The sequence below is a fragment of the Hemitrygon akajei genome, chromosome 28 (assembly GCF_048418815.1).
Source record: "Hemitrygon akajei chromosome 28, sHemAka1.3, whole genome shotgun sequence".
NCBI classification, from domain to species: Eukaryota; Metazoa; Chordata; class Chondrichthyes; order Myliobatiformes; family Dasyatidae; genus Hemitrygon; species Hemitrygon akajei.
Genome location: NC_133151.1, coordinates 42,685,873 through 42,712,434, shown reverse-complemented (window position 1 = coordinate 42,712,434; position 26,562 = coordinate 42,685,873). Strand labels below are relative to the sequence as shown.

General features: G+C 55.0%; 1 protein-coding gene across 4 annotated transcripts in view; it reads left to right on the top strand.

Annotated features, from left to right (window-relative positions):
• The first annotated feature begins 12,143 nt into the window (after positions 1 to 12,143).
• Positions 12,144 to 26,562, top strand: part of LOC140717873 (WD repeat-containing protein 26-like) — a 251,924-nt gene continuing 237,505 nt past the window's right edge. For all 4 annotated transcript variants that reach the window (XM_073031596.1, XM_073031598.1, XM_073031594.1 and 1 more), the window contains exon 1: positions 12,144 to 12,600. In XM_073031596.1, the coding sequence (XP_072887697.1) occupies positions 12,329 to 12,600 (272 nt within the window). In that variant the 5' untranslated portion in view covers positions 12,144 to 12,328. The remainder of the gene's footprint in view (positions 12,601 to 26,562) is intronic.

Sequence of the window (26,562 nt, the reverse complement as noted above, 5' to 3'; positions counted from 1 at the left end):
TTCGTTCCCCCGTGTCAGGGCATTCTTAACTGGTGTTCGCAGGCCCAGGACATTCGTTCCCCGGTGTCAGGACATTGTTAACAGGTGTCCTCATGACCAGGAGATTCGTTCCCCGGTGTCAGGACATTGTTCACGGGTGTCCGCATGCCCAGGACACTCGTTCCCCGGTGTCAGGACATTGTTAAAGGGTGTCCACATGCCCAGGAAATTCGTTCCCCGGTGTCAGGACATTGTTAAAGGGTGTCCACATGCCCAGGACATTCGTTCCCCGGTGTCAGGACACTGTTAACAGGTGTCCGCATGCCCAGGAGATTCGTTCCCCGGTGTCAGGACATTGTTCACGGGTGTCCGCATGCCCAGGACATTCGTACCCCGGCGTCAGGACGTTGTTAACGGGTGTCCCCATGCCCTGGACATTCGTTCCCCGGTATCAGGACGTTGTTAAAGGGTGTCCGCATGCCCAGGACATTCGTTCCCCAGTGTCAGGACATTGTTAACAGGTGTCCGCATGCCCAGGAGATTCGTTCCCCGGTGTCAGGACATTGTTAATGAGTGTCCACTTGCCCAGGACATTCGTTCCCGGTGTCAGGACACTGTTATTGGGTGTCCGCATGCCCAAGGACATTCGTTCCCCGGTGTCAGGACATTGTTAATGGGTGTCCGCATGCCCAGGACATTCGTTCCCCGGTGTCAGGACATTGTTAATGGGTGTCCGCATGCCCAGGACATTCGTTCCCCGGTGTCAGGACATTGTTAAAGGGTGTCCGCATGCCCAGGACATTCGTTCCCGGTGTCAGGACATTGTTAAAGGGTGTCCGCATTCCCAGGACATTCGTTCCCCGGTGTCAGGACATTGTTAAATGGTGTCCGCATGCCCAGGACATTCGTTCCCCGGTGTCAGGACATTGTTAAATGGTGTCCGCATGCCCAGGACATTCGTTCCCCACTGTCAGGACATTGTTAATGGGTGTCCGCATGCCCAGGACATTCATTCACCGGTGTCAGGACATTGTTAAATGGTGTCCGCATGCCCAGGACATTCGTTCCCCACTGTCAGGACATTGTTAATGGGTGTCCGCATGCACAGTACATTCGTTCCCCGGTGTCAGGACATTGTTAATGGGTGTCCGCATGCCCAGGACATTCGTTCCCCGGTGTCAGGACATTGTTAACGGGTGTCCACATGCCCAAGGACATTAGTTCCCCGGTGTCAGGACATTGTTAACGGGTGTCCCCATGCCCAGGACATTCGTTCCCCGGTGGCAGGACATTGTTAACGGGTGTCCGCATGCCCAGGACATTCGTTCCCCGGTGTCAAGACATTGTTAACGGGTGTCCGCATGCCCAAGCACATTAGTTCCCCAGTGTCAGGACATTGTTAATGGGTGTCCACATGCCCTAGGACATTCGTTCCCCGGTGTCAGGACATTGTTAATTGGTGTCCGCATGCCCAGGACATTCGTTCCACGGTGTCAGGACATTGTTAATGGGTGTCCACATGCCCAGGACATTCGTTCCACGGTGTCAGGACATTGTTAATGGGTGTCCACATGCCCAACACATTCGTTCCCGGTGTCTGGACATTGTTAATGAGTGTCCACGTGCCCAGGACATTCGATCCCCGGTGTCAGGACATTGTTAATAAGTGTCCACGTGCCCAGGACATTCGTTCCCGGTGTCAGGACATTGTTAATGAGTGTCCACGTGCCCAGGACATTCGTTCCCCGGTGTCAGGACATTGTTAATAAGTGTCCACGTGCCCAGGACATTCGTTCCCGGTGTCAGGACATTGTTAATGAGTGTCCACTTGCCCAGGACATTCGTTCCCCGGTGTCAGGACATTGTTAACGGGTGTCCGCATGCCCAGGACATTCGTTCCCCCGTGTCAGGGCATTCTTAACTGGTGTTCGCAGGCCCAGGACATTCGTTCCCCGGTGTCAGGACATTCTTAACGGATGTCCGCATGCCCAGGACATACGTTCCCGGTGTCAGGACATTGTTAATGGCTGTCCGCATGCCCAAGGACATTCGTTCCCCGGTGTCAGGACATTGTTAGTGGGTGTCCGCATGCCCAGGACATTCATTCCCCGGTGTCAGGACATTGTTAACGGGTGTCCGCATGCCCAGGACATTCGTTCCCCGGTGTCAGGACATTGTTAAATGGTGTCCGCATGCCCAGGACATTCGTTCCCCACTGTCAGGACATTGTTAATGGGTGTCCGCATGCCAAGGACATTCGTTCACCGGTGTCAGGACATTGTTAAATGGTGTCCGCATGCCCAGGACATTCGTTCCCCACTGTCAGGACATTGTTAATGGGTGTCCGCATGCCCAAGGACATTCGTTCACCGGTGTCAGGACATTGTTAAATGGTGTCCGCATGCCCAGGACATTCGTTCCCCGGTGTCAGGACATTGTTAATGGGTGTCCGCATGCCCAGGACATTCGTTCACCGGTGTCAGGACATTGTTAAATGGTGTCCGCATGCCCAGGACATTCGTTCCCCACTGTCAGGACATTGTTAATGGGTGTCCGCATGCCCAGGACATTCGTTCCCCGGTGTCAGGACATTGTTAATGGGTGTCCGCATGCCCAGGACATTAGTTCCCCGGTGTCAGGACATTGTTAAATGGTGTCCGCATGCCCAGGACATTTGTTCCCCACTGTCAGGACATTGTTAATGGGTGTCCGCATGCCCAGGACATTCGTTCCCCGGTGTCAGGACATTGTTAATGGGTGTCCGCATGCCCAGGACATTAGTTCCCCGGTGTCAGGACATTGTTAATGGGTGTCCACATGCCCAGGACATTCGTTCCCCGGTCTCAGGAAATTGTTAATGAGTGTCCACATGCCCAGGACATTCGTTCCCCGGTGTCAGGACATTGTTAGTGAGTGTCCATGTGCCCAGGACATTCGTTCCCCGGTGTCAGGACATTGTTAATGAGTGTCCACTTGCCCAGGACATTCGTTCCCCGGTGTCAGGACATTGTTAATGAGTGTCCACTTGCCCAGGACATTCGTTCCCGGGGTCAGGACATTGTTAATGGGTGTCCGCATGCCCTGGACATTCGTTCCCCGGTGTCAGGACATTGTTAGTGAGTGTCCATGTGCCCAGGACATTCGTTACCGGTGTCAGGACATTGTTAATGAGTGTCCACGTGCCCAGGACATTCGTTCCCGGGGTAGGACATTGTTAATGGGTGTCCGCATGCCCAAGGACATTCGTTCCCCGTGTCAGGACATTGTTAATGGGTGTCCGCATGCCCAAGGACATTCGTTCGCCGGTGTCAGGACATTGTTAATGGGTGTCCTCATTCCGAGGACATTCGTTCCCCGGTGTCAGGACATTGTTAATGGATGTCCGCATGCCCAAGGACATTTGTTCCCCGGTGTCAGGACATTGTTAATGAGTGTCCACATGCCCAGGACATTCGTTCCCAGTGTCAGCACATTGTTAATGGGTGTCCGCAAGCCCAAGGACATTTGTTCCCCGGTGTCAGGACATTGTTAATTGGTGTCCGCATGCCCTGGAGATTCGTTCCACGGTGTCAGGACATTGTTAACGGGTGTCCGCATGCCCAGGACATTCGTTCCCCGGTGTCAGGACATTGTTAAAGGGTGTCCTCATGCCCAGGACATTCGTTCACCGGTGTCAGGACATTGTAAATGGGTGTCCACATGACCAGGACATTCGTTCCCCGGTGTCAGGACATTGTTAAAGGGTGTCCACATGCCCAGGACATTCGTTCCCCGGTGTCAGGACATTGTTAATGAGTGTCCACATGCCCAAGGACATTCGTTCCCCGGTGTCAGGACATTGTTAAAGGGTGTCCACATGCCCAGGACATTCTTTCCCCTGTGTCAGGACATTGTAAATGGGTGTCCGCATGCCCGGACATTCGTTCCGAGGTGTCAGGACATTGTTAACGGGTGTCCGCATGCCCAGGACATTCGTTCCCCGGTGTCAGGACATTGTTAACGGGTGTACGCATGCCCAGGACATTCGTTCCCCCGTGTCAGGGCATTCTTAACTGGTGTTCGCATGCCCAGGACATTCGTTCCCCGGTGTCAGGACATTCTTAACGTATGTCCGCATGCCCAGGACATTCGTTCCCCGGTGTCTGGACTTTGTTAACGGGTGTCCCCATGCCCAGGACATTCGTTCCCCGGTGTCAGGACATTGTTAACAGGTGTCCGCATGCCCAGGACATTCGTTCCCCTGTGTCAGGACATTGTTAACAGGTGTCCTCATGACCAGGAGATTCGTTCCCCGGTGTCAGGACATTGTTCACGGGTGTCCGCATGCCCAGGACACTCGTTCCCCGGTGTCAGGACATTGTTAAAGGGTGTCCACATGCCCAGGAAATTCGTTCCCCGGTGTCAGGACATTGTTAAAGGGTGTCCACATGCCCAGGACATTCGTTCCCCGGTGTCAGGACACTGTTAACAGGTGTCCGCATGCCCAGGAGATTCGTTCCCCGGTGTCAGGACATTGTTCACGGGTGTCCGCATGCCCAGGACATTCGTTCCCCGGCGTCAGGACGTTGTTAACGGGTGTCCCCATGCCCTGGACATTCGTTCCCCGGTATCAGGACGTTGTTAAAGGGTGTCCGCATGCCCAGGACATTCGTTCCCCAGTGTCAGGACATTGTTAACAGATGTCCGCATGCCCAGGAGATTCGTTCCCCGGTGTCAGGACATTGTTAATGAGTGTCCACTTGCCCAGGACATTCGTTCCCGGTGTCAGGACACTGTTATTGGGTGTCCGCATGCCCAAGGACATTCGTTCCCCGGTGTCAGGACATTGTTAATGAGTGTCCGCATGCCCAGGACATTCGTTCCCTGGTGTCAGGACATTGTTAATGGGTGTCCGCATGCCCAGGACATTCGTTCCCCGGTGTCAGGACATTGTTAAAGGGTGTCCGCATGCCCAGGACATTCGTTCCCGGTGTCAGGACATTGTTAAAGGGTGTCCGCATTCCCAGGACATTCGTTCCCCGGTGTCAGGACATTGTCAATGGGTGTTATCATGCCCAGGACATTCGTTCCCTGGTGTCAGGACATTGTTCAAGGGTGTCCGCATGCCCAGGACATTCGTTCCCCGGTGTCAGGACATTGTTAATGGGTGTCCACATGCCCAGGACATTCGTTCCCTGGTGTCAGGACATTGTTAGTGGGTGTCCGCATGCCCAGGACATTCATTCCCCGGTGTCAGGACATTGTTAACGGGTGTCCGCATGCCCAGGACATTCGTTCCCCAGTGTCAGGACATTGTTAAATGGTGTCCGCATGCCCAGGACATTCGTTCCCCACTGTCAGGACATTGTTAATGGGTGTCCGCATGCCCAGTACATTCGTTCACCGGTGTCAGGACATTGTTAAATGGTGTCCGCATGCCCAGGACATTCGTTCCCCACTGTCAGGACATTGTTTATGGGTGTCCGCATGCCCAGTACATTCGTTCCCCGGTGTCAGGACATTGTTAAATGGTGTCCGCATGCCCAGGACATTCGTTCCCCGGTGTCAGGACATTGTTAAATGGTGTCCGCATGCCCAGGACATTCGTTCCCCACTGTCAGGACATTGTTAATGGGTGTCCGCATGCCCAGGACATTCATTCACCGGTGTCAGGACATTGTTAAATGGTGTCCGCATGCCCAGGACATTCGTTCCCCACTGTCAGGACATTGTTAATGGGTGTCCGCCTGCACAGGACATTCGTTCCCCGGTGTCAGGACATTGTTAATGGGTGTCCGCATGCCCAGGACATTCTTTCCCCGGTGTCAGGACATTGTTAACGGGTGTCCACATGCCCAAGGACATTAGTTCCCCGGTGTCAGGACATTGTTAACGGGTGTCCCCATGCCCAGGACATTCGTTCCCCGGTGTCAGGACATTGTTAACGGGTGTCCGCATGCCCAGGACATTCGTTCCCCGGTGTCAAGACATTGTTAACGGGTGTCCACATGCCCAAGGACATTAGTTCCCCGGTGTCAGGACATTGTTAATGGGTGTCCACATGCCCAGGACATTCGTTCCCCGTTGTCAGGACATTGTTAATGTGTGTCCGCATGCCCAAGGACATTAGTTCCCCAGTGTCAGGACATTGTTAATGGGTGTCCACATGCCCAGGACATTCGTTCCCCGGTGTCAGGACATTGTTAATGGGTGTCCACATGCCCAGGACATTCGTTCCCCGGTTTCAGGACATTGTTAATGGGTGTCCACATGCCCAGGACATTCGTTCCCCGGTGTCAGGACATTGTTAATGGGTGTCCACATGCCCAGGACATTCGTTCCCCGGTGTCAGGACATTGTTAATGGGTGTCCACATGCCCAGGACATTCGTTCCCCGGTGTCAGGACATTGTTAATGGGTGTCCGCATGCCCAAGGACATTTGTTCCCCAGTGTCAGGACATTGTTAATGGGTGTCCACATGCCCAGGACATTCGTTCCCCGGTGTCAGGACATTGTTAATGGGTGTCCGCATGCCCAGGACTTTAGTTCCCCGGTGTCAGGACATTGTTAAGGGGTGTCCGCATACCCAGGACATTTGTTCCCCACTGTCAGGACATTGTTAATGGGTGTCCGCATGCCGAGGACATTCGTTCCCGGTGTCAGGACATTGTTAATGGGTGTCCGCATGCCCAAGGACATTCGTTCCCCGGTCTCAGGAAATTGTTAATGAGTGTCCACATGCCCAGGACATTCGTTCCCCGGTGTCAGGACATTGTTAGTGAGTGTCCATGTGCCCAGGACATTCGTTCCCGGTGTCAGGACATTGTTAATGAGTGTCCACGTGTCCAGGACATTCGTTCCCGGTGTCAGGACATTGTTAATGAGTGTCCACTTGCCCAGGACATTCGTTCCCGGGGTCAGGACTTTGTTAATGGGTGTCCGCATGCCCTGGACATTAGTTCCCCGGTGTCAGGACATTGTTAGTGAGTGTCCATGTGCCCAGGACATTCGTTCCCGGTGTCAGGACATTGTTAATGAGTGTCCACATGCCCAGGACATTCGTTCCTGGTGTCAGGACATTGTTAATGGTTGTCCACATGCCCAGGAGATTCGTTCCCCGGTGTCAGGACATTGTTAATGGGTGTCCACATGCCCAGGACATTCGTTCCCCGGTGTCAGGACATTGTTAATGGGTGTCCGCATGCCCAGGACATTCGTTCCCCGATGTCAGGACATTGTTAATGAGTGTCCGCATACCCAAGGACATTCGTTTCCCGGTGTCAGGACATTGTTAACGGGTGTCCACGTGCCCAAGGACATTAGTTCCCCGGTGTCAGGACATTGTTAAAGGGTGTCCGCATGCCCAAGGACATTCATTCCCCGGTGTCAGGACATTGTTAATGGGTGTCCGCATGCCGAGGACATTCGTTTCCGGTGTCAGGACATTGTTAACGGGTGTCCGCATGCCCAGGACATTCGTTCCCCGTGTCAGGACATTGTTAACGGGTGTCCGCATGCCCAGGACATTCGTTCCCCGGTGTCAGGACATTGTTAATGGGTGTCCGCACCCCAGGACATTCGTTCTTCCATGTCAGGACATTGTTAAACGGTGTCCTCATGCCCAGGACATTCGTTCCCCGGTGTCAGGACATTGTAAATGGGTGTCCACATGACCAGGACATTCGTTCCCCGGTGTCAGGACATTGTTAAAGGGTGTCCACATGCCCAGGACATTCGTTCCCCGGTGTCAGGACATTGTTAACGGGTGTACGCATGCCCAGGACATTCGTTCCCCCGTGTCAGGGCATTCTTAACTGGTGTTCGCATGCCCAGGACATTCGTTCCCCGGTGTCAGGACATTCTTAACGTATGTCCGCATGCCCAGGACATTCGTTCCCCGGTGTCTGGACTTTGTTAACGGGTGTCCCCATGCCCAGGACATTCGTTCCCCGGTGTCAGGACATTGTTAACAGGTGTCCGCATGCCCAGGACATTCGTTCCCCTGTGTCAGGACATTGTTAACAGGTGTCCTCATGACCAGGAGATTCGTTCCCCGGTGTCAGGACATTGTTCACGGGTGTCCGCATGCCCAGGACACTCGTTCCCCGGTGTCAGGACATTGTTAAAGGGTGTCCACATGCCCAGGAAATTCGTTCCCCGGTGTCAGGACATTGTTAAAGGGTGTCCACATGCCCAGGACATTCGTTCCCCGGTGTCAGGACACTGTTAACCGGTGTCCGCATGCCCAGGAGATTCGTTCCCCGGTGTCAGGACATTGTTCACGGGTGTCCGCATGCCCAGGACATTCGTTCCCCGGCGTCAGGACGTTGTTAACGGGTGTCCCCATGCCCTGGACATTCGTTCCCCGGTATCAGGACGTTGTTAAAGGGTGTCCGCATGCCCAGGACATTCGTTCCCCAGTGTCAGGACATTGTTAACAGGTGTCCGCATGCCCAGGAGATTCGTTCCCCGGTGTCAGGACATTGTTAATGAGTGTCCACTTGCCCAGGACATTCGTTCCCGGTGTCAGGACACTGTTATTGGGTGTCCGCATGCCCAAGGACATTCGTTCCCCGGTGTCAGGACATTGTTAATGAGTGTCCGCATGCCCAGGACATTCGTTCCCCGGTGTCAGGACATTGTTAATGGGTGTCCGCATGCCCAGGACATTCGTTCCCCGGTGTCAGGACATTGTTAAAGGGTGTCCGCATGCCCAGGACATTCGTTCCCGGTGTCAGGACATTGTTAAAGGGTGTCCGCAAGCCCAGGACATTTGTTCCCCACTGTCAGGACATTGTTAATGGGTGTCCGCATTCCCAGGACATTCGTTCCCCGGTGTCAGGACATTGTCAATGGGTGTTATCATGCCCAGGACATTCGTTCCCTGGTGTCAGGACATTGTTCAAGGGTGTCCGCATTCCCAGGACATTCGTTCCCCGGTGTCAGGACATTGTTAGTGGGTGTCCGCATGCCCAGGACATTCATTCCCCGGTGTCAGGACATTGTTAACGGGTGTCCGCATGCCCAGGACATTCGTTCCCCTGTGTCAGGACATTGTTAAATGGTGTCCGCATGCCCAGGACATTCGTTCCCCACTGTCAGGACATTGTTAATGGGTGTCCGCATGCCCAGTACATTCGTTCACCGGTGTCAGGACATTGTTAAATGGTGTCCGCATGCCCAGGACATTCGTTCCCCACTGTCAGGACATTGTTAATGGGTGTCCGCATGCCCAGGACATTCGTTCCCCGGTGTCAGGACATTGTTAAATGGTGTCCGCATGCCCAGGACATTCGTTCCCCGGTGTCAGGACATTGTTAAATGGTGTCCGCATGCCCAGGACATTCGTTCCCCACTGTCAGGACATTGTTAATGGGTGTCCGCATGCCCAGGACATTCATTCACCGGTGTCAGGACATTGTTAAATGGTGTCCGCATGCCCAGGACATTCGTTCCCCACTGTCAGGACATTGTTAATGGGTGTCCGCCTGCACAGGACATTCGTTCCCCGGTGTCAGGACATTGTTAATGGGTGTCCGCATGCCCAGGACATTCGTTCCCCGGTGTCAGGACATTGTTAACGGGTGTCCACATGCCCAAGGACATTAGTTCCCCGGTGTCAGGACATTGTTAACGGGTGTCCCCATGCCCAGGACATTCGTTCCCCGGTGTCAGGACATTGTTAACGGGTGTCCGCATGCCCAGGACATTCGTTCCCCGGTGTCAAGACATTGTTAACGGGTGTCCACATGCCCAAGGACATTAGTTCCCCGGTGTCAGGACATTGTTAATGGGTGTCCACATGCCCAGGACATTTGTTCCCCGTTGTCAGGACATTGTTAATGTGTGTCCGCATGCCCAGGGACATTAGTTCCCCAGTGTCAGGACATTGTTAATGGGTGTCCACATGCCCAGGACATTCGTTCCCCGGTGTCAGGACATTGTTAATGGGTGTCCACATGCCCAGGACATTCGTTCCCCGGTTTCAGGACATTGTTAATGGGTGTCCACATGCCCAGGACATTCGTTCCCCGGTGTCAGGACATTGTTAATGGGTGTCCACATGCCCAGGACATTCGTTCCCCGGTGTCAGGACATTGTTAATGGGTGTCCACATGCCCAGGACATTCGTTCCCCGGTGTCAGGACATTGTTAATGGGTGTCCGCATGCCCAAGGACATTTGTTCCCCAGTGTCAGGACATTGTTAATGGGTGTCCACATGCCCAGGACATTCGTTCCCCGGTGTCAGGACATTGTTACTGGGTGTCCGCATGCCCAGGACTTTAGTTCCCCGGTGTCAGGACATTGTTAAGGGGTGTCCGCATGCCCAGGACATTTGTTCCCCACTGTCAGGACATTGTTAATGGGTGTCCGCATGCCGAGGACATTCGTTCCCGGTGTCAGGACATTGTTAATGGGTGTCCGCATGCCCAAGGACATTCGTTCCCCGGTCTCAGGAAATTGTTAATGAGTGTCCACATGCCCAGGACATTCGTTCCCCGGTGTCAGGACATTGTTAGTGAGTGTCCATGTGCCCAGGACATTCGTTCCCGGTGTCAGGACATTGTTAATGAGTGTCCACGTGTCCAGGACATTCGTTCCCGGTGTCAGGACATTGTTAATGAGTGTCCACTTGCCCAGGACATTCGTTCCCGGGGTCAGGACTTTGTTAATGGGTGTCCGCATGCCCTGGACATTAGTTCCCAGGTGTCAGGACATTGTTAGTGAGTGTCCATGTGCCCAGGACATTCGTTCCCGGTGTCAGGACATTGTTAATGAGTGTCCACATGCCCAGGACATTCGTTCCTGATGTCAGGACATTGTTAATGGTTGTCCACATGCCCAGGCGATTCGTTCCCCGGTGTCAGGACATTGTTAATGGGTGTCCACATGCCCAGGACATTCGTTCCCCGGTGTCAGGACATTGTTAATGGGTGTCCGCATGCCCAGGACATTCGTTCCCCGATGTCAGGACATTGTTAATGAGTGTCCGCATACCCAAGGACATTCGTTTCCCGGTGTCAGGACATTGTTAACGGGTGTCCACATGCCCAAGGACATTAGTTCCCCGGTGTCAGGACATTGTTAAAGGGTGTCCGCATGCCCAAGGACATTCATTCCCCGGTGTCAGGACATTGTTAATGGGTGTCCGCATGCCGAGGACATTCGTTTCCGGTGTCAGGACATTGTTAACGGGTGTCCGCATGCCCAGGACATTCGTTCCCCGTGTCAGGACATTGTTAACGGGTGTCCGCATGCCCAGGACATTCGTTCCCCGGTGTCAGGACATTGTTAATGGGTGTCCGCACCCCAGGACATTCGTTCTTCCATGTCAGGACATTGTTAAACGGTGTCCTCATGCCCAGGACATTCGTTCCCCGGTGTCAGGACATTGTAAATGGGTGTCCACATGACCAGGACATTCGTTCCCCGGTGTCAGGACATTGTTAAAGGGTGTCCACATGCCCAGGACATTCGTTCCCCGGTGTCAGGACATTGTTAATGAGTGTCCACATGCCCAAGGACATTCGTTCCCCGGTGTCAGGACATTGTTAAAGGGTGTCCACATGCCCAGGACATTCGTTCCCCTGTGTCAGGACATTGTAAATGGGTGTCCACATGACCAGGACATTTGTTCCCCGGTGTCAGGACATTGTTAAAGGGTGTCCGCATGCCCGGACATTTGTTCCCCGGTGTCAGGACATTGTTAACGGGTGTCCGCATGCCCAAGGTACTACTCTCAGTGTGGTGGTCTTGATGCCTGGGGATCTGCCATCATAGACAGAATGGATGCCTGACTGGTAACATGGAGACAATCTGACTGAGATCTGGTTGTCAATAGAGAAGTTGACAGATGGCTGGTTGCCTGGAGACAGATTGACAGGTAGTGATTGGTTGCCTGGTGACAGATTGACAGGTAGTGATTGGTTGTCTGGAGACAGATTGACAGGTAGTGATTGGTTGCCTGGAGACAGATTGACAGGTAGTGATTGGTTGTCTGGTGACAGATTGACAGGTAGTGATTGGTTGCCTGGAGACAGATTGGCGGGCATCTCGTTACCTCGTTCCTTCTTTGCCTTTGGATGACGCTATAGAAGGGTCTGTGTCGTCACGGGGCTCTCGGAAGTGTGTGGCGTCACGTCGCGATGACGCGATCGCGTTGTTTTGATGACGCGCCGCGCCGAGTCGGGGCCCAGTCCGGGAGCTGCGGACCGCGGCCTTTCCTCAGCGCCGCCCCACGCAGCACTCTGGCCTCTTCGTCGGACTCGGAGCCCGGTGGAGCGTCTCCGCCGCCGCCGCCGCCCAGGAAGAAGCAGCGAGTGTCCGCCAGCGGGCCCGGGCCCCGCCGCCGCCGCACCGTCATCGCCATGCAGCAGGCGGCCTCCGGCTCGGCCTCAGCCCCGGCCCCGGCCCCGGCCCCCAGTACCAACGGGGCCCAGCCCGGCTCCCCGCCCGCTGCCAACGGCCAGCTGCCGCACCTCGCCCTCGGCCTGCCGCCCGACTGCCCGGCCGGGCCCGACCCCCACGGCGCCGCCGCCGCCGCCATCGCCGCCGCAGGCCGCAAGAAGAAGCGGCTGTCCCGGGCGGACGAGGACGTGATCCGGCTGATCGGGCAGCACCTGCGGGGCCTCGGATTCAAGTAGGTGCCGGGGCCGGGGCCGGGGCTGGGGCCCTCGGGGTGACAGAGACTGCGGGCTACCTTCCTCCCCCTGTCGGGGAGACGGGCCCTCGGGGTGGGCAGTAAACTCCTCCCGGGGGAGGCGGAGATCCAGGGGCCTGTGGGGTGGGAGAGCCTGGCAGGGGAGTTCGTGCTGGAGGGAGAGGGATGTTGTGTCTGTGTGTTGGAGGGGTGTCCCCCCTGTGTCTGTCTGTGTGTTGGAGTGGTGTCCCCCCGTGTCTGTGTGTGTGTTGGAGGGGTGTCCCCCCTGTGTCTGTCTGTGTGTGTGTTGGAGGGGTGTCCCCCCTGTGTCTGTGTGTGTGTTGGAGGGGTGTCCCCCCTGTGTCTGTGTGTGTGTTGGAGGGGTGTCCCCCCTGTCTCTGTGTGTGTGTTGGAGGGGTGTCCCCCCTGTGTCTGTCTGTCTGTGTGTTGGAGGGGTGTCCCCCCTGTGTCTGTGTGTGTGTTGGAGGGGTGTCCCCCCCTGTGTCTGTCTGTGTGTGTGTTGGAGGGGTGTCCCCCCTGTGTCTGTCTGTCTGTGTGTTGGAGGGGTGTCCCCCCTGTGTCTGTCTGTCTGTGTGTTGGAGGGGTGTCCCCCCTGTGTCTGTGTGTGTGTTGGAGGGGTGTCCCCCCTGTGTCTGTCTGTCTGTGTGTTGGAGGGGTGTCCCCCCTGTGTCTGTCTGTGTGTGTGTTGGAGGGGTGTCCCCCCTGTGTCTGTGTGTGTGTTGGAGGGGTGTCCCCCCTGTGTCTGTCTGTCTGTGTGTTGGAGGGGTGTCCCCCCTGTGTCTGTCTGTGTGTGTGTTGGAGGGGTGTCCCCCCTGTGTCTGTGTGTGTGTGTGTGTGTGTTGGAGGGGTGTCCCCCCTGTGTCTGTCTGTGTGTGTGTTGGAGGGGTGTCCCCCCTGTGTCTGTCTGTGTGTTGGAGTGGTGTCCCCCCTGTGTCTGTCTGTCTGTGTGTTGGAGGGGTGTCCCCCCTGTGTCTGTCTGTCTGTCTGTTGGAGGGGTGTCCCCCCTGTGTCTGTCTGTCTGTCTGTTGGAGTGGTGTCCCCCCTGTGTCTGTCTGTCTGTGTGTTGGAGGGGTGTCCCCCCTGTGTCTGTCTGTCTGTGTGTTGGAGGGGTGTCCCCCCTGTGTCTGTCTGTGTGTGTGTTGGAGGGGTGTCCCCCCTGTGTCTGTCTGTGTGTGTGTTGGAGTGGTGTCCCCCCTGTGTCTGTCTGTCTGTGTGTTGGAGGGGTGTCCCCCCTGTGTCTGTCTGTGTGTGTGTCGGAGGGGTGTCCCCCCTGTGTCTGTCTGTGTGTGTGTTGGAGGGGTGTCCCCCCCCCCCTGTGTCTGTGTGTGTGTTGGAGGGGTGTCCCCCCTGTGTCTGTCTGTGTGTGTGTTGGAGGGGTGTCCCCCCTGTGTCTGTCTGTGTGTGTGTTGGAGGGGTGTCCCCCCTGTGTCTGTCTTTCTGTGTGTTGGAGGGGTGTCCCCCCTGTGTCTGTCTGTGTGTTGGAGGGGTGTCCCCCCTGTGTCTGTCTGTGTGTGTGTTGGAGGGGTGTCCCCCCCTGTGTCTGTCTGTGTGTTGGAGGGGTATCCCCGCTGTGTCTGTCTGTGTGTGTGTTGGAGGGGTGTCCCCCCCTGTGTCTGTCTGTGTGTGTGTTGGAGGGGTGTCCCCCCCTGTGTCTGTCTGTGTGTTGGAGTGGTGTCCCCCCTGTGTCTGTCTGTCTGTGTGTTGGAGGGGTGTCCCCCCTGTGTCTGTCTGTGTGTGTGTTGGAGGGGTGTCCCCCCTGTGTCTGTCTGTGTGTGTGTTGGAGGGGTGTCCCCCCTGTGTCTGTGTGTGTGTTGGAGGGGTGTCCCCCCTGTGTCTGTCTGTCTGTGTGTTGGAGGGGTGTCCCCCCTGTGTCTGTGTGTTGGAGGGGTGTCCCCCCTGTGTCTGTGTGTGTGTGTTGGAGGGGTGTCCCCCCGTGTCTGTCTGTGTGTGTGTTGGAGGGGTGTCCCCCCTGTGTCTGTCTGTCTGTGTGTTGGAGGGGTGTCCCCCCTGTGTCTGTCTGTGTGTGTGTTGGAGGGGTGTCCCCCCTGTGTCTGTCTGTCTGTGTGTTGGAGGGGTGTCCCCCCTGTGTCTGTCTGTGTGTTGGAGGGGTGTCCCCCCTGTGTCTGTCTGTCTGTGTGTTGGAGGGGTGTCCCCCCGTGTCTGTCTGTGTGTGTGTTGGAGGGGTGTCCCCCCTGTGTCTGTCTGTCTGTGTGTTGGAGGGGTGTCCCCCCTGTGTCTGTGTGTGTGTTGGAGGGGTGTCCCCCCTGTGTCTGTGTGTGTGTGTTGGAGGGGTGTCCCCCCTGTGTCTGTGTGTGTGTGTGTTGGAGGGGTGTCCCCCCTGTGTCTGTGTGTGTGTTGGAGGGGTGTCCCCCCGTGTCTGTCTGTGTGTGTGTTGGAGGGGTGTCCCCCCTGTGTCTGTCTGTCTGTGTGTTGGAGGGGTGTCCCCCCTGTGTCTGTGTGTGTGTTGGAGGGGTGTCCCCCCTGTGTCTGTGTGTGTGTTGGAGGGGTGTCCCCCCTGTGTCTGTGTGTGTGTTGGAGGGGTGTCCCCCGCTGTGTCTGTCTGTGTGTGTGTTGGAGGGGTGTCCCCCCTGTGTCTGTCTGTGTGTGTGTTGGAGGGGTGTCCCCCCTGTGTCTGTCTGTGTGTGTTGGAGGGGTGTCCCCCCCTGTGTCTGTCTGTGTGTTGGAGGGGTGTCCCCCCTGTGTCTCTCTGTGTGTTGGAGGGGTGTCCCCCCTGTGTCTGTCTGTGTGTTGGAGGGGTGTCCCCCCCGTGTCTGTCTGTCTGTGTGTTGGAGGGGTGTCCCCCCCTGTGTCTGTCTGTGTGTTGGAGGGGTGTCCCCCCTGTGTCTGTCTGTGTGTGTGTTGGAGGGGTGTCCCCCCGTGTCTGTGTGTGTGTGTTGGAGTGGTGTCCTCCCCTGTGTATGTCTGTGTGTGTGTTGGAGGGGTGTCCCCCCCGTGTCTGTCTGTGTGTTGGAGGGGTGTGTCCCCCTGTGTCTGTCTGTGTGTTGGAGGGGTGTCCCCCCCGTGTCTGTCTGTGTGTGTGTGTTGGAGGGGTGTCCCCGCTGTGTCTGTCTGTCTGTGTGTTGGAGGGGTGTCCCCCCTGTGTCTGTCTGTGTGTTGGAGGGGTGTCCCCCCTGTGTCTGTCTGTCTGTGTGTTGGAGGGGTGTCCCCCCCTGTGTCTGTCTGTGTGTTGGAGGGGTGTCCCCCCTGTGTCTGTCTGTGTGTTGGAGGGGTGTCCCCCCCTGTGTCTGTCTCTGTGTGTGTGTTGGAGGGGTGTCCCCCCTGTGTCTGTCTGTGTGTTGGAGGGGTGTCCCCCCTGCATCTGTCTGTGTGTGTGTTGGAGGGGTGTCCCCCCTGTGTCTGTCTGTGTGTTGGAGGGGTGTCCCCCGCTGTGTCTGTCTGTGTGTGTGTTGGAGGGGTGTCCCCCCTGTGTCTGTCTGTGTGTTGGAGGGGTATCCCCCCCTGTGTCTGTCTGTCTGTGTGTTGGAGGGGTGTCCCCCCTGTGTCTGTCTGTGTGTTGGAGGGGTGTCCCCCCTGTGTCTGTCTGTGTGTGTGTTGGAGGGGTGTCCCCCCTGTGTCTGTCTGTGTGTGTGTTGGAGGGGTGTCCCCCCCTGTGTCTGTCTGTGTGTGTGTTGGAGGGGTGTCCCCCCTGTGTCTGTCTGTGTGTTGGAGGGGTGTCCCCCCCTGTGTCTGTCTGTCTGTGTTTTGGAGGGGTGTCCCCCCTGTGTCTGTCTGTGTGTTGGAGGGGTGTCCCCCCCGTGTCTGTCTGTGTGTGTGTTGGAGGGGTGTCCCCCCTGTGTCTGTCTGTGTGTGTGTTGGAGGGGTGTCCCCCCTGTGTCTGTCTGTCTGTGTGTTGGAGGGGTGTCCCCCCTGTGTCTGTCTGTGTGTTGGAGGGGTGTCCCCCCTGTGTCTGTCTGTCTGTGTGTTGGAGGGGTGTCCCCCCTGTGTCTGTGTGTGTGTTGGACGGGTGTCCCCCCTGTGTCTGTCTGTCTGTGTGTTGGAGGGGTGTCCCCCCTGTGTCTGTCTGTGTGTGTGTTGGAGGGGTGTCCCCCCTGTGTCTGTGTGTGTGTTGGAGGGGTGTCCCCCCTGTGTCTGTCTGTCTGTGTGTTGGAGGGGTGTCCCCCCTGTGTCTGTCTGTGTGTGTGTTGGAGGGGTGTCCCCCCTGTGTCTGTGTGTGTGTGTTGGAGGGGTGTCCCCCCTGTGTCTGTCTGTGTGTGTGTTGGAGGGGTGTCCCCCCTGTGTCTGTCTGTGTGTTGGAGTGGTGTCCCCCCTGTGTCTGTCTGTCTGTGTGTTGGAGGGGTGTCCCCCCTGTGTCTGTCTGTCTGTCTGTTGGAGGGGTGTCCCCCCTGTGTCTGTCTGTCTGTCTGTTGGAGTGGTGTCCCCCCTGTGTCTGTCTGTGTGTGTGTTGGAGGGGTGTCCCCCCTGTGTCTGTCTGTCTGTGTGTTGGAGGGGTGTCCCCCCTGTGTCTGTCTGTGTGTGTGTTGGAGGGGTGTCCCCCCTGTGTCTGTCTGTGTGTGTGTTGGAGTGGTGTCCCCCCTGTGTCTGTCTGTCTGTGTGTTGGAGGGGTGTCCCCCCTGTGTCTGTCTGTGTGTGTGTCGGAGGGGTGTCCCCCCTGTGTCTGTCTGTGTGTGTGTTGGAGGGGTGTCCCCCCCCTGTGTCTGTGTGTGTGTTGGAGGGGTGTCCCCCCTGTGTCTGTCTGTGTGTGTGTTGGAGGGGTGTCCCCCCTGTGTCTGTCTGTGTGTGTGTTGGAGGGGTGTCCCCCCTGTGTCTGTCTTTCTGTGTGTTGGAGGGGTGTCCCCCCTGTGTCTCTCTGTGTGTTGGAGGGGTGTCCCCCCTGTGTCTGTCTGTGTGTGTGTTGGAGGGGTGTCCCCCCCTGTGTCTGTCTGTGTGTTGGAGGGGTATCCCCGCTGTGTCTGTCTGTGTGTGTGTTGGAGGGGTGTCCCCCCCTGTGTCTGTCTGTGTGTGTGTTGGAGGGGTGTCCCCCCCTGTGTCTGTCTGTGTGTTGGAGTGGTGTCCCCCCTGTGTCTGTCTGTCTGTGTGTTGGAGGGGTGTCCCCCCTGTGTCTGTCTGTGTGTGTGTTGGAGGGGTGTCCCCCCTGTGTCTGTGTGTGTGTTGGAGGGGTGTCCCCCCTGTGTCTGTCTGTCTGTGTGTTGGAGGGGTGTCCCCCCTGTGTCTGTGTGTTGGAGGGGTGTCCCCCCTGTGTCTGTGTGTGTGTGTTGGAGGGGTGTCCCCCCGTGTCTGTCTGTGTGTGTGTTGGAGGGGTGTCCCCCCTGTGTCTGTCTGTCTGTGTGTTGGAGGGGTGTCCCCCCTGTGTCTGTCTGTGTGTGTGTTGGAGGGGTGTCCCCCCTGTGTCTGTCTGTCTGTGTGTTGGAGGGGTGTCCCCCCTGTGTCTGTCTGTGTGTTGGAGGGGTGTCCCCCCTGTGTCTGTCTGTCTGTGTGTTGGAGGGGTGTCCCCCCGTGTCTGTCTGTGTGTGTGTTGGAGGGGTGTCCCCCCTGTGTCTGTCTGTCTGTGTGTTGGAGGGGTGTCCCCCCTGTGTCTGTGTGTGTGTTGGAGGGGTGTCCCCCCTGTGTCTGTGTGTGTGTGTTGGAGGGGTGTCCCCCCTGTGTCTGTGTGTGTGTGTGTTGGAGGGGTGTCCCCCCTGTGTCTGTGTGTGTGTTGGAGGGGTGTCCCCCCGTGTCTGTCTGTGTGTGTGTTGGAGGGGTGTCCCCCCTGTGTCTGTCTGTCTGTGTGTTGGAGGGGTGTCCCCCCTGTGTCTGTGTGTGTGTTGGAGGGGTGTCCCCCCTGTGTCTGTGTGTGTGTTGGAGGGGTGTCCCCCCGTGTCTGTCTGTGTGTGTGTTGGAGGGGTGTCCCCCCTGTGTCTGTGTGTGTGTTGGAGGGGTGTCCCCCCTGTGTCTGTGTGTGTGTTGGAGGGGTGTCCCCCGCTGTGTCTGTCTGTGTGTGTGTTGGAGGGGTGTCCCCCCTGTGTCTGTCTGTGTGTGTGTTGGAGGGGTGTCCCCCCTGTGTCTGTCTGTGTGTGTTGGAGGGGTGTCCCCCCCTGTGTCTGTCTGTGTGTTGGAGGGGTGTCCCCCCTGTGTCTCTCTGTGTGTTGGAGGGGTGTCCCCCCTGTGTCTGTCTGTGTGTTGGAGGGGTGTCCCCCCCGTGTCTGTCTGTCTGTGTGTTGGAGGGGTGTCCCCCCCTGTGTCTGTCTGTGTGTTGGAGGGGTGTCCCCCCTGTGTCTGTCTGTGTGTGTGTTGGAGGGGTGTCCCCCCGTGTCTGTGTGTGTGTGTGTTGGAGTGGTGTCCTCCCCTGTGTATGTCTGTGTGTGTGTTGGAGGGGTGTCCCCCCCGTGTCTGTCTGTGTGTTGGAGGGGTGTGTCCCCCTGTGTCTGTCTGTGTGTTGGAGGGGTGTCCCCCCCGTGTCTGTCTGTGTGTGTGTGTTGGAGGGGTGTCCCCGCTGTGTCTGTCTGTCTGTGTGTTGGAGGGGTGTCCCCCCTGTGTCTGTCTGTGTGTTGGAGGGGTGTCCCCCCTGTGTCTGTCTGTCTGTGTGTTGGAGGGGTGTCCCCCCCTGTGTCTGTCTGTGTGTTGGAGGGGTGTCCCCCCTGTGTCTGTCTGTGTGTTGGAGGGGTGTCCCCCCCTGTGTCTGTCTCTGTGTGTGTGTTGGAGGGGTGTCCCCCCTGTGTCTGTCTGTGTGTTGGAGGGGTGTCCCCCCTGCATCTGTCTGTGTGTGTGTTGGAGGGGTGTCCCCCCTGTGTCTGTCTGTGTGTTGGAGGGGTGTCCCCCGCTGTGTCTGTCTGTGTGTGTGTTGGAGGGGTGTCCCCCCTGTGTCTGTCTGTGTGTTGGAGGGGTATCCCCCCCTGTGTCTGTCTGTCTGTGTGTTGGAGGGGTGTCCCCCCTGTGTCTGTCTGTGTGTTGGAGGGGTGTCCCCCCTGTGTCTGTCTGTGTGTGTGTTGGAGGGGTGTCCCCCCTGTGTCTGTCTGTGTGTTGGAGGGGTGTTCCCCCTGTGTCTGTCTGTGTGTGTGTTGGAGGGGTGTCCCCCCTGTGTCTGTCTGTGTGTGTGTTGGAGGGGTGTCCCCCCTGTGTCTGTCTGTGTGTGTGTTGGAGGGGTGTCCCCCCTGTGTCTGTCTGTGTGTTGGAGGGGTGTCCCCCCCTGTGTCTGTCTGTGTGTTGGAGGGGTGTCCCCCCTGTGTCTGTCTGTGTGTGTGTTGGAGGGGTGTCCCACCTGTGTCTGTCTGTGTGTTGGAGGGGTGTCCCCCCTGTGTCTGTCTGTGTGTGTGTTGGAGGGGTGTCCCCCCTGTGTCTGTCTGTGTGTGTGTTGGAGGGGTGTCCCCCCCTGTGTCTGTCTGTGTGTGTGTTGGAGGGGTGTCCCCCCTGTGTCTGTCTGTCTGTGTGTTGGAGGGGTGTCCCCCCTGTGTCTGTCTGTGTGTGTGTTGGAGGGGTGTCCCCCCTGTGTCTGTCTGTCTGTGTGTTGGAGGGGTGTCCCCGCTGTGTCTGTCTGTGTGTGTGTTGGAGGGGTGTCCCCCCTGTGTCTGTCTGTGTGTGTTGGAGGGGTGTCCCCTCTGTGTCTGTCTGTGTGTGTGTTGGAGGGGTGTCCCCCCCTGTGTCTGTCTGTGTGTTGGAGGGGTGTGTCCCCCTGTGTCTGTCTGTGTGTTGGAGGGGTGTCCCCCCTGTGTCTGTCTGTGTGTGTGTTGGAGGGGTGTCCCCCCTGTGTCTGTCTGTGTGTTGGAGGGGTGTTCCCCCTGTGTCTGTCTGTGTGTGTGTTGGAGGGGTGTCCCCCCTGTGTCTGTCTGTCTGTGTGTTGGAGGGGTGTCCCCCCCTGTGTCTGTCTGTGTGTGTGTTGGAGTGGTGTCCCCCCCTGTGTCTGTGTGTGTGTGTTGGAGGGGTGTCCCCTCTGTGTCTGTCTGTCTGTGTGTTGGAGGGGTGTCCCCCCCGTGTCTGTCTGTCTGTCTGTTGGAGGGGTGTCCCCGCTGTGTCTGTCTGTGTGTGTTTTGGAGGGGTGTCCCCCCTGTGTCTGTCTCTGTGTGTGTGTTGGAGGGGTGTCCCCCCTGCGTCTGTCTGTGTGTGTGTTGGAGGGGTGTCCCCCCCTGTGTCTGTCTGTGTGTGTGTTGGAGGGGTGTCCCCCCCTGTGTCTGTCTGTGTGTGTGTTGGAGGGGTGTCCCCCCTGTGTCTGTCTGTGTGTGTGTTGGAGGGGTGTCCCCCCTGTGTCTGTCTTCTGTCTGTTGGAGGGGTGTCCCCGCTGTGTCTGTCTGTGTGTTGGAGGGGTGTCCCCGCTGTGTCTGTCTGTGTGTGTGTTGGTGGGGTGTCCCCCGCTGTGTCTGTGTGTTGGAGGGGTATCCCCCTGTGTCTGTCTGTGTTGGAGTGGTGGCCCCGCTGTGTCTGTCTGTGTGTTGGAGGAAGTGTAGTGATGTAACCCCCTCCCCCCGTGTTCCTGTGTGTCTCTCTGTTGGGGGGGGTTGATGTGACTCCCCCCATGTCTCTGTGTCTGTCTGTATGTGTGTCTCTCTGTTGGAGGAGAGGGAGGGGTTGATGTGAATCTCACCCCCCCCCCATGTCTGTCTCTGTCGGAGGGTGGGGGATGGTGTGTTTGTGTGGGGGGGGCAGTGGGGTAGTGAGCCACACTCTGTGAGGATTAGGCCCTTGATCTCCTTTTCTTAAGGGGTCTGTAAGTAGGTCACCCCAAGTCTCAGTGTCTGACTCTGATCCCCAGTGCGGGGGAATGGTACTCTGTCACCCCTTCCTTTGTGGGTGAGGTGAGGGTCTCGGTGTCTGTGAGGGGAATGGTACTCTGACATCCCTTTGTGGGTGAGGTGAGGGTCTCGGTGTCTGAGGGGGTAATGGTACTCTGACACCTCCCTGCCTACCGTATCCGCAGCATTCCACTTTCCCTGCATTGAATCAGTCTGTTAGTGTGTCTGTACATTAACTTGTAATGTGATTGTTTTCATATTTATATTGTGTGTGTTCTTGAGCTGTTTAGGATCCAGAGTAACAATTATTTCATTCCCCTTTGCACTGAAGAATGCCAATAGGCAATCTTGAATTCTGCAGAGGAGGAACAGCCTGGTTAATGCCCCACTCTTGAGGGCAGCTCAGCACTTTGACTGGAGCCACCAGTGCTGTACAGTCCGCCCTCCTTATCCGCATGCACGGATTCAACCAACCGCGGATCGGGGAAACACGGAAGCTGAGCATTGTTCGCCTCGCGTCTACTTGTGTTGTGAGCAAGAGGAAGCAGTTTAAGGCTGGTAAGGGATGGTTGGCCAGCTATGTAAAGCGGGAAAATCGGGATCAGCTGATGCCGAGGCGTTCCCAGAAGAGCTACGATGGTTGCCTCTGTACTGAACATGTACAGTCGGCCCTCCTTATCCGCAAGGGTTTGGTTCCGGGACCCCTCGCAGATACCAAAATTCGCAAATGCTCAAGTCCCTTATTCAACCTGTTTCAATGAGGTGGACCTTGGGACCCAGCGGAACCCAGACCTTATTTAACCTGTCGCAGTGCGGTGGACATTAGGACCTGGCGGTAGAACTCTGAATCTGCTATGTTTCTGTTCAGGAAAATAATCACGATCACGAATGAAAATAAAGTGATCGGAAAGAGGTGAAACGCCATTGGTCATTGGAAAAGCGTTAGGCTACATCGGTCAACGATCGGAACAATTTTAAAGGATAAAGTGAGAAAGGCTCTGCCCCGATGAAAGCTACAGTTATTACTACGCAACGCAGTGGTTTAATTATTGGGTTTTTGATCCTCCACATCAACCCAGCATGGTGGAGAATGCACTCGGAAGTGGTCTGTCACTTGATCGAACTTGGGAACTTCTCGAGCCAGGCGCTGAAACATATGTTTTTAAGTGTTTTATATGCATAGAAAGGTAAAATATATACTGTACACTAAGACAAACGTTTGACTAACTGATGCTAAATAATACTGGATGTACCTGTTCCAACTTACTTAGTAAGAGAACTTCTGATTTTTTTTCGATCCCGATCCATGATAACCCATGCATATCCTCCTGTATACTTTAAATCAACACTAGGTTATTTATAATACCTAATACAATGTGAATGCTATGTAAAATAGTTGTTATACTGTATTGTTTAGGGAATAATGACAAGAAAAAGAAAGTCCGTACATGCTCGGAACAACAAGTGCTGGAGAGAGAACTTCCGGGTTTTCGCGATTCGCGGTTGGTTGAATTCGACGATAAGGAGGGCTGACTGTACAGACTTCTTGTCTTGTCGTTATTCCCTAAACAATTCAGTATAACAACTATTTACATAGCATTTACATTGTATTAGGTATTATAAGTAATGGAGAGATGATTTAAAGTATACAGGAGGATGTGCATAGGTTATATGCAAATACTACGCCATTTTATATAAGGGACTTGAGCATCCGTGGGGGGTCCCGGAACCAACTCCCCGCGGATAGGGAGGGTCGACTGTAATAACCTGTGGACTGTTAATTCCTCACTGCAGCGAGAAATCAGAGCTGTGGCCCCACTTTCTTGGGGGCATAGCAGTTGAAATAACAGAGTGGGGCAGTTGGTGTCTGACAACATCAGGGGGGTGAGCCCTTTGCACGGGGCCGATCAGGGGTATTGTCTGTGTACATTTTCCCTGTACGTGTGGGGGCCATGGGAGCTGTGTTTGGAAAGGTCCCTTGGTTGGGTGTTGGAGCCGCAACGCCCTTTTGAGATCTGGCAGCGTTGTCCAGTCACGTGGCCGTTTGGCGTGTGTGCTCTCGGGTGCTTCGAAGAGGGTTCTCTCTGTACGAATGCCATTGGGACTGTAATCCTCTTTGTGAATGCCTGGATCTCTTTGGTGTGCGAGTTTGACAGTGTGAAAGGCTTTGTGCATGGGGGAAGATCGGCACATTTATCACCAATTCTGATCCCCGCTGATGGGGATTGGGCTCTGTGAAAACTATTATTCCTTAATTTATTTTTGCATGGAGGGGCAATTAGAGTTGTAAACCTTAAAAGGGCATTTGTGTATAATTGCAAAAACATTGAAGTGGATCTAAAGAAGACATTGGCTCTGGAATGCCCTCCTTTTATGTGGGGATCAGTGCTGTGAGAGTGGAGAACGGAGGGACCCAGTCTATCCCAAACAAGGGTGGGAGCCATCACTTCGTGTGGCCTGTGAATCTTCTTCAGAGTGGAGCTTGTATGAGATTTTGTCCCCTGCGTAATGGAGGGGCGGGGGGACGACTGCTGTTTGGGAAGGAGGATCAAGGCTACGATCCTCCCTTCAGAACAGAGATGAGGAATTTCTTTAGCTAGAGGGTGGTGAATTCAGCTGTGGTGGCCAAGTCTGTGGGTATATTTAAAGCGGAAGTTAATAGGTTTTTGATTGGGAAGGGACGTCAGAGGTTTCATGGAGAAGACAGGCGCAGTAAGTCGCCATGGTGGAGCAGACTCAATGGGCTGAATGACTCCTGTGTCTTACGGTTCTTTCTGTGTGGGCAATGTGCTTGGGGTAGCCATTTGTGTGGAGGGTGCAGTCATGTGTTGGGGCCATTGTATCAGGGCTGCAGGGAGAGAGCACCCTCACTCTGCAGTGACCCGGTCTGCGGTAGGAGAGACATTACGACTGTCAGCACAGTGAGCCTTGGCCCTGAGGATTGTGGCTACAATTGCTTTTTCTCAGTGAGGCTCGGCTGTGAGCAGTCAGGCTTTCTATCCGGTTCTCGTAAGCGTTGGTGGCACCTCTGAGCTGTGTGGTAACTGAAATACGCCTATGCACGTAGCTTTTGTTGCTGCGCGGCTGACAATTTCTTTTACATAGTATAGTTTTGAAATAACGTTGGTATAATTTTAAAATACCCTGTAATTAGTTGTGTTAGTGGATATGATGCATATATTTTCTAAATAATAAATGTACTACAGCCTTTACTTTGAAACATTTTGAAGTTTCAGCATATTTAGATTGTTGGTGTTTCAAGTTACAACGCTGTTACAAATTGTGACAATGAACACAGAATGGAACTCGGTAGCTCATTGCGAATGAACTGCTGAGCACTGACGCCGTCTAGTCAAAACATTTTACTTTTACTATTGTGCTTGTCAGTTGTTTTGACTGCCTGACGTTTGATTGTTTGATGTGCATATTACATAAATGCATTTGAAGTGCCAGATTTGAATTGCTGAGAGAAATGGTTGGTCTGAGCAGCTATAGAAAGCAAATTAGACGGAACATTGCCTATGGGTCTTGTCCTCAATTTTTGCATTGAGGACAGTGGACCTGCATCTATAACCCTGTGGTTTGAGGGAATCTCCCTCGTGGACGGAGTGTGATTTCATTTTCGGGCTCGATGGGGCCGTGATTCACCTTTGGAAAATGGGAGCTGAGAACCCCTCTATGTGCAAGGTGTGAATCTCCATTGGGACCCTGATTTCCTTTGGTATGTGGCACGTCACTGTGACCCCTGTATGTGGGGGAGTGTTTGTGTTTGTGCTCTCATTGGTTCATAAGGCTTGGCGTTATGAACTCATTGCTGCCATTGGGGGGCAGGTACAGGAGGGAGCTTTGGGTTCAGGAACAGTTATTACCCCTCAACCATCAGGCTCCTGAACAAGACAGAATAACCTCTCACCTCAACTTTCAACTGATTCCTTAACCTAAGGAATCATTTACAAAGACTCTAAACTGTCTTTTGCACATTGGTTGTTTGGTAGTATTTGCAGTTTTTCTCTCATTCCCTTGTATTTCTTTGTATCGGAATCTCAGGGTGGTATGGGGGAGATATGAACTTTGAAGTGAGCTGTGATTGTGTTTGTGTGACCTTATCACTTTTCTCAAAGGAAGAAGAGCTGTCATCCCTCACGTTTAACTCAATTCATAATCCTGATTCAAGTTACCTGGCTGGGTGTCTCAGGGCTGGGTGTGTCTGCATATTCCATCCCTGACACTCCTCCTCTGCCCCCTGTCCCATGGCGTTCCTGCCAGATTTACAAGCTTGCTCTCTGCTCCACGCCGACAAATACGGTATGTACTGTGCAGAAGTCTCGGGTGCCCCAATGTGGCTCAGCCCCTTGCACAGGATTGTAGATGTCACCACATACTTTCAGATTTATTTTCTTCTGGGCATTCGCAGCCATGTGAAAGACATAACAAATTGTGCAGATGCAAAAAAGAAAAACCATCATCGTAATAAAAAAATAATGCTGAAATGTGAACTCAGATTGTGCGGATGCTGGAGGGGCTCAGCATCGGTGGAAACGAGCGAACGGTTCTGGCCTGAGACCCTTCGTCAGGACTGAAACATGAATTGTCGAATCATTGAAAGTGTACGTCACACAATCAGTTCAGAGTTGAGGCGATCTGAAGTTATCCTTGCTGGCTTGGATAAAGTTCTCCCTTTTTTGGTGGCTGCGTTGAGGCTTTGATCGTGCTTCCACATGTGATCGCTTTTCTGTGGGAGCACGAGACATCTGATAATCTTTGAAGGAAGGGTTCGAGCAGTGATCCCCTTTGGCCTCAGCGTGCAGGAATTTCCCTTCATTAGAGAAGTATCAGTGACATCGTTACTATTGATTTAGTCATAACTCTATAAAGGGCATGATAGGAGAATCAAGCTTTTTAATTTTGTGGTGATTGAACCCTTTGTGTCTGTGTCTCCGAAAGTTTGAGACAGCATTATCAGAGTACGTGTACATCACCACCGACAATCCTGTTTTCCTGTGGGATTCCGTTGTAGAGCAGATAAATGCAATGGAATCGATGAAAAACACGATGACAAACAACCGATGTGCAAAAGAATACAGTCCGTGCACACTCCTGGGGGCGGATTTCTTGCGAGCTCACAGCCTGCTGGTCAACTTGCAAGGGAAAAGACCGGTACATGCTGAGACGTTCCAGACGTTCTCCCTGGGTGAAGCCAAGTTGCCGGCCCCACACCTGGACTCCATCACGCTGTCGGACAACGAATTCACCAGAATCCTGGTGGACTTTCCATCGATTC